Below are 6,536 nucleotides of genomic sequence, written 5' to 3' on the forward strand. Positions count from 1 at the left end.
GTTTTATACGGTTCGATACGGGTACATGTATTGTTGCACCCCTAAAATACATATTATATATATACTGTATGAGTGGCTCAAGACTTTAGCACAGTACCCGGTGTGTTTTAATATGAAATAATTTAGTTTTGTGGTTTCAAGCACTCATCCAGACTTGTGCTTGTTTTCTCTCAGACTTCAGCAGCTGGAGAAGATGGGTTTCCCCACAGATAAAGCTGTGGTGGCATTAGCAGCATCGAAGCAGCTGGATGGCGCCATCTCCCTACTTATTGAAGACAGCATCGGAGAGCAAGCTGTGGTGGTGTCCAAGGGAAAAAAACGTCTATCCCTGCAAAACACTTAGACAACTGAACTCGGTCTTTATCTACTTTTGCACTCAAGAGTAATATGCTTAGGTTTTGCTGAGCTTGAATTCTTTCTGTTGATTGCAAGAACAGTTTAGAAAAGAAAAATATTTAACAAAAAAAAAACAGTTTTGACATGTAGATGCAAACGATTTGTTTGCATAACTTTGCACCAGAGCAAAAGACAGGATGTTGTTAGTTTGTTATAAAACATGTTTAATGAATACTTTTTGTACCACACATTTAAACAGATGACATGTTAAAATAATAATAATAAAAAAATTTAAACAATATTTTATTACACTGATCATCTTGGCAGTATTATCTTAACACAGTAACACATTTGCAAGAAAAAAAATTCAAAATACAAAATGGTTACACAACAGTTTACAACATAAACTAAAATTTGTCATTTAAATAGTTTCACAATAAGTTTGATATAAGATGAAAAAACAAAGTGTTTTATTTMATTTCTAACCAGTTTACCAACACAGCTGTGGTAAAAATATGTTCAAGTTCCAGTAACACTTTCCCATGTGTTTAAAATCTCAACATGAACAGTTTACCTTTGATCAGGTTTTTTCCCAGATTGCAGCGCGCTTTTTAAAAATTTATATATATTTTTAAGTCAATGCTAATCGGCCGTGTATCAGGACGCACTTCTTGCAAAAACTAACACCAGAAAACAAACTACAAATCACTACTAAAAGCGCGAAGCTCACACAGAAAAGAAACAACTTCATCTGTTTAGTGCACTACATAACACTGAGTTCAACAAAATAACAATGAATACAAGAGGTTTGTAAATTTGTCCTGCAAACTGTAAAGGATGAATACACTTCAATAATATTAAACACTCTTCAGATTGCAGTTAAATACAAAGTGTTTCCTCACATCTGATTTCTCCTTCACTTGAGTTTTCTTAATGACCCTTTTTGTTTAGAACCAATTATAGCTCAACAAGCACCACAGATATTTAAAATGGTAGTTATTATTGTCTTTAGTTTTATAGCTGAAGACATGAAATACACTAGCAGCTATTGGGAGCATTTGGTTATGATGGTGGGTGGTGGTCGAAGCAGTTCTCGGAGTATCAGTGGAGTTTCCCTGAGGTGTCTCCCATCCTAAAATCTTACAATAAAGCCCCGACTGGGGACCAGATGAAAGCCGATGAGACTAGATGAGAGGAAGTCGACCCAGCCTGTGTTCCTCAGGGTGAGTGAGGTGTGCTACTGCCCTCACACCTTGGAATCGGAGAACAGAGGGGTAGCAAGTCGACGTGGAAATGTCCCTGCTCGCTTATCTCTGTAGAAACTAGGAGAGGTTGTGCCAAACGGTTCATCCCCAGACCCTAAATCAGGCTCTGTTGAAGAAGAGACAGCAGTTGGAACGGGGCCTCCCTGTCCTTGAACGTGTGGACATACAGTACAGTTCCCAACCAGCAGGCCTTATATTTGGTCATTTTGATTAAGGATCAATAATCAGCTGTAGGGACGATAATTGTTTTGTAACTGGTAAGTGTAATTTATGTGATATTCTATATAATTTAAACGAGTGGTTCCCACACTTTTTAGCTTCTAACATTGCTAACAGAGATTTGTAATCCAAACTAGTCCAAAGCATAAAAACACTTTAAAAAAATTATGCTATTATTTATGAATTTACAAATAATGTTTATGATCTCATGTAACAATTAAGGCAAAAAATATTTGATTATGCACACATAGGGTCATCTCAATATCCCATATTTGGTGTCTCAACCCACAGTGAAGTCTTCYCACTTTACAGAAAGTTCAACCATGGGTTCACACAATCATTTTTTAACTTTTTGTGTTTGTTTTTGTGAGAAGTTGACTACATATGATGTATAAACATTAAATATTAAAGCAATAGAGGGTTATTTATTAGACTATAGCAGCTAATTTGAACAAATTGATCAAATATATAACCTTTATTAGCAATTTAGACATAAAAATGTTTCATAAGTTGGCATAAGTTGCTAGTGTGACAGGTCCTTTACCAAAAATAATTAAATGGAAGCTTTTATTTTTATATTGCCTTTCTTCCTTCCGCTGTTCTCTCCTGCAGCGGATTAGCCAAGGCTCAAACCCGCAGCCTCATCCACAGCACTGACCACTGCACCTTATTTTATTTCTCACCTGAAAAATGTTATCACAATTATATTCTCAACTTTTTTCTTTAAAATATCAAACCAGCTGACCACAACTTATAAAGCCATGAATACAATCTTAAAACTGTTTGCTCCAGCAGATAAACCAAGATGTTCTTTTTTTTAATGAAACAAAAATGCAAGACAACAGACCATAAGCACAATTTTACTCAATTACCTGACTGAAATAGGTTTTTTGTTAATTACTTGGTATGATTCAAAAATTTTAAATGTACACAGTTAGAGTGAATAAAATCTCATTCAACTTAAAATAGTGGATTTTACTTTATAAAAGACTCATGACAGTATAATCACTGTTAAGAAAAAGTATAAAACTCTAAATTTTACTATTCTGCTTCATTTTGATTGTGGTGAAGATGTGGTCAAATTTGATTGTCATTAAATGTTGCTTTATCCTAAATAACACTTAAAAGTCTAATGTACATACAGCAGATATCCACTAAAACCTCAACTCAAAATTATTATTTTAAAGTCAATAATAATGTTCAACTGTTAAAAAAATTAATACATAATTGAAAGACATCTTTTCAGCAAAATCTTACAACAGTTAAACATTCAGTTACAAGTCATATATTTTCTAACATGTTCTAAGTTTAGTTGAGGGTGTAAGTGAGGACCGGCAGGACTGTGGGTGTCTCAGCGTTACCTGGCCAGATGATAGCCTCCAGAAGAGTCACCCTGCGAGCCAGAAGCTCAAGGTCTGCCTGCAAGTCTTGGAACATCTGCAAGCTAATGTCCTATCAGAGAGCAGTGACAGGGGTACCGTGTGAGGCTGTGGAAAAACCCGTCTGAGTCCTGGGGGGCTACCTGTGACTGTTCCCACCCATCTGCCTCCGCACCGCGGTACAGAGGGAGTACGAGCACCCCYTCTCACAGCTTTGACCCCTGCCTAAAGTTGACCGCTCCTCAGGCCTCCTACTCACCATGAATACCGATCATAGTCTCGAGGATTAAAACCCTCTCGGCTAAGATCTTCAGCGCCTCTCTGATCTGATGTATCCCGTCCCCCTGTGAAGATAGATACAGCCGTCATAGTAAAGAGCGCGAGCTAMAAGAACTGCTCGCCAAGATGCAAGTCGTGTTTCCAAATCCAGTTCAGCAAGTTAGAGGGTTAAAAACAGTCCACATATCTGCCCAGCATCACGATCATCATGTAGCTCTCTGTACGCCTCCCTCATTAACATGCTGCTGTATTGCATCATTCTCTGCCATGCTGGGAAACATCAGCATGCACATTACAGGCCAGCATCATACTGGGTCACATAACCAACACTTTTCCCAGGACATAGGTACAGTCATGCCAACTGCACCTCCTTGGCAGTTTTGTTGAAGCTCCACAGTGTTCATTCCTGACACTGCAGACTCGTTACCTGTGGTCATCCTGCAGCGTAAAGTCAGTAAAGGCTCACAACAACATCTGATTTTTTTTGTTAAGCAATAAGTCCTTCTGAGTCATACATTTAAAAAAGACTTTCTGTAACTTGAGATGTAAAACAGACAGAAACAAGTAAAGAAAAGCATGCAGAGAAGCATGGCTGAAGCTTTTGATGCACAGATGAAGGATTTTTATTTTTTTATGGGCACTATGGACAAGACAAATCAAGGACATAAAATAAACATTTAAAATGGGAAGTAAAAACGGCAAAATTGTCTTAGGAGGGTTGGTTGTTCTTTGATTTTATCTGAATTCTCTAAAGTTTGACTGCCAAGTATTACTTTAAGGTACTGTGAGGATATTTAGTGTTCGTTAACTGAAATCGTGACGAAATCCCATGAATGTTGAACAGATGACAATGTGAAGAGAAGGACCATACAACACCAGTGACTAGAGTGAACGGTGGTTTAATGTTCTCTGTGCAGGCATGAAACCAAAGCTGAATGAAAACCGGAAGTCCCGGTCTATATATACTGTACATGTTTCTTCAGTGCCTGGTACGCCCACTACAGGCCTACGGCTGAATCACAGACACTCCAAACAGCAATGCTTTCCTGATGTTTATATTAATGGATTTATCATGTGTTGCCATGGTGTTTCAGGAATGTAACTAAACCTATTTTAATCAAGACATAACCATAATCAAACAATAGATTATACTGTAAAAGTCAAGCCTTAAAAAGGAAAACTATGGAAATGTTGTAGTGCTTTTAAAATCAGTATCTAACATGTCTAATAAATTTCTTCAGTACCATGACGAAGCAGTGATTAGTGCCGTCGCCTCATAGTAAGAAGGTCACAGGTTTGCCACCTGCCTGGAGCCTTTCTGTGTGGAGTTGCCTGTTCTCCCTGTGCATGTTAGGGTAATTGCCAAATTGTCTCTAGGTGTGAGTGAGAGTGAAAGTCTCATTTGCCTCTATGTGGGCCTGTGATGGGCTTGTGTCCTATCCAGGGTGTTTGCAGATTTGTGCATAATGACCACTGGAGAGTGGTACCTGCTCCCCGCGAAGTGGAAAAGTGCACGGGAAAAAAATGTGCATCAAATTTGCATCCACTGTTTAACCAACGTTAGCAGACTAACTTAGACAGGAAATTCAGTCACAATCCTAAAAATCAGAAAGGTAACATCATGGATCTCTAGCAGTTAAAAGTTCTAATATCAACTCTTTATCTTATTAACTTCAAGAATTTCCCTTTTTGTGCCTTCTACCAGTATTAGTTCACACATTATTTAGATTTAGTAGCCATTTTCAGTCATCCAGGAAAAAAAATACATGCAACATGCTTATCATGCAAGGTCACAATTTGGGAACGAAGAGTTTAGCTGTATCCACTTCACACAAAATCAGAGCACAACACCTCTAAACCCAACAGGACCCACCACTGACACATAATGGAGTCATTTGGCATATACACCTCAGATTATTACTCTGTGCTTCATTGAAATAACTCTAAATATTGTGTATAATAGACAAAATGAGTAAAAAAAAATAGCACAGCGGAAATAAAGCAAAATTAGGAATTTAGGATCAATCAAACCTGCTGTTTTTTTGTGTCTTGTTTGTTTGTTTATATGTATATGCCAAAGTCAGATGCTGAAAAGGTGACTGTGAAAGGTAGCCATGGAGACAGTAGCTTGCAGAGGGAGTCAGACAGCTTTTGGGTCAAGAGGACAGCAGTCCAGMGCTCACCCCAAGGACTAACAACACACATACACAATATATTTAGACACTAATCATATATGCTCAAATAAATAAAAAGAAAACAGACTGTTTAATGAAACAACAGGTAGGAATGTACGATGAGAAAAAAAAGGTGCAGCTGAACACATCAGCTGGTCTGCAGTCAGATGAACACACAGATTATTAAATATATCTTCACAATTTGGTCAGGTTAGAATAAAATAACAAAATTTTAAAATGTGATGATTTCTATGGAAATATCTTACATTCATAATGCTAAAATGATAAGAAGTTAACAAAAAAACCTGATTTAGACACGGAATAAAATAAATCGAAACTTTGTGTCATTTAGTGAACCAGCATCAGCTACAGTCTTACCGGCAAGCCCTTTTCTCCCGGCTCTCCTTTGGGACCTGGTGCTCCCTATGAAGACACATTGAACGTGTGAATTTCAAACTTTAATTGAAAGCTGTGAATTAGAGTTTAGAGYCACAGAAAAAAAGCTTCTTCTACCCCTCAGTGTGCTGCTGAGTGTAATCCACTGCCACATACCCACTTGACATGTGTTGATATAAACCCTACGGAGTTTGAGAAGAAGCAGCTTACCGGCTCGCCTCGGGGACCTCTGTCGCCTGTGTAACCTAAAAGACCCTGAAAAACCAAAAGGTCTGTCTCAGAGTTGATGATGAAGGAAAATCTACTGAAAACACCACCCTGCAGCAGGCTACGAAGTGCCTGATACTTTTAGAGTAACATTTGGCAAAACGTCTAAAAACCTGCGGACAAACTTACAACATAACTAGAGAAAATACACTCACCAGCCACTTTATTAGGTACACCTGTCCAACTGCTCGTTAACACTTAATTTCTAATCAGCCAATCAC

The 6,536-nt window shown here is 38.0% G+C and overlaps 2 protein-coding genes across 5 annotated transcripts in view; one reads left to right on the forward strand and one right to left on the reverse strand.

Moving 5' to 3' along the window:
- Positions 1–637, forward strand: part of rhbdd3 (rhomboid domain containing 3) — a 3,474-nt gene extending 2,837 nt beyond the window's left edge. The window contains exon 5 of the mRNA XM_014014333.1: positions 175–637. Coding sequence (XP_013869787.1) covers positions 175–343 — 169 coding nt within the window. The 3' untranslated portion in view covers positions 344–637. The remainder of the gene's footprint in view (positions 1–174) is intronic.
- The window catches only part of emid1 (EMI domain containing 1), a 52,747-nt gene continuing 46,754 nt past the window's right edge, over positions 544–6,536 (reverse strand). The window contains exons 13-16 of one of the 4 annotated variants that reach the window (XM_014014329.1): positions 6,259–6,303; positions 6,031–6,075; positions 3,182–3,272; positions 544–1,707 (exon numbers count right to left, since the gene is read on the reverse strand). In XM_014014329.1, the coding sequence (XP_013869783.1) occupies positions 1,583–1,707; positions 3,182–3,272; positions 6,031–6,075; positions 6,259–6,303 (306 nt within the window). In that variant the 3' untranslated portion in view covers positions 544–1,582. Of the gene's footprint in view, positions 1,708–3,181; positions 3,273–3,458; positions 3,544–5,170; positions 5,670–6,030; positions 6,076–6,258; positions 6,304–6,536 lie in introns of those variants that run through there. The other 3 variants (XM_014014330.1, XM_014014332.1, XM_014014331.1) reach the window with 3 other exon arrangements.

This window comes from Austrofundulus limnaeus, unplaced genomic scaffold (genome assembly GCF_001266775.1).
Source record: "Austrofundulus limnaeus strain Quisiro unplaced genomic scaffold, Austrofundulus_limnaeus-1.0 Scaffold114, whole genome shotgun sequence".
NCBI lineage: Eukaryota > Metazoa > Chordata > Actinopteri > Cyprinodontiformes > Rivulidae > Austrofundulus > Austrofundulus limnaeus.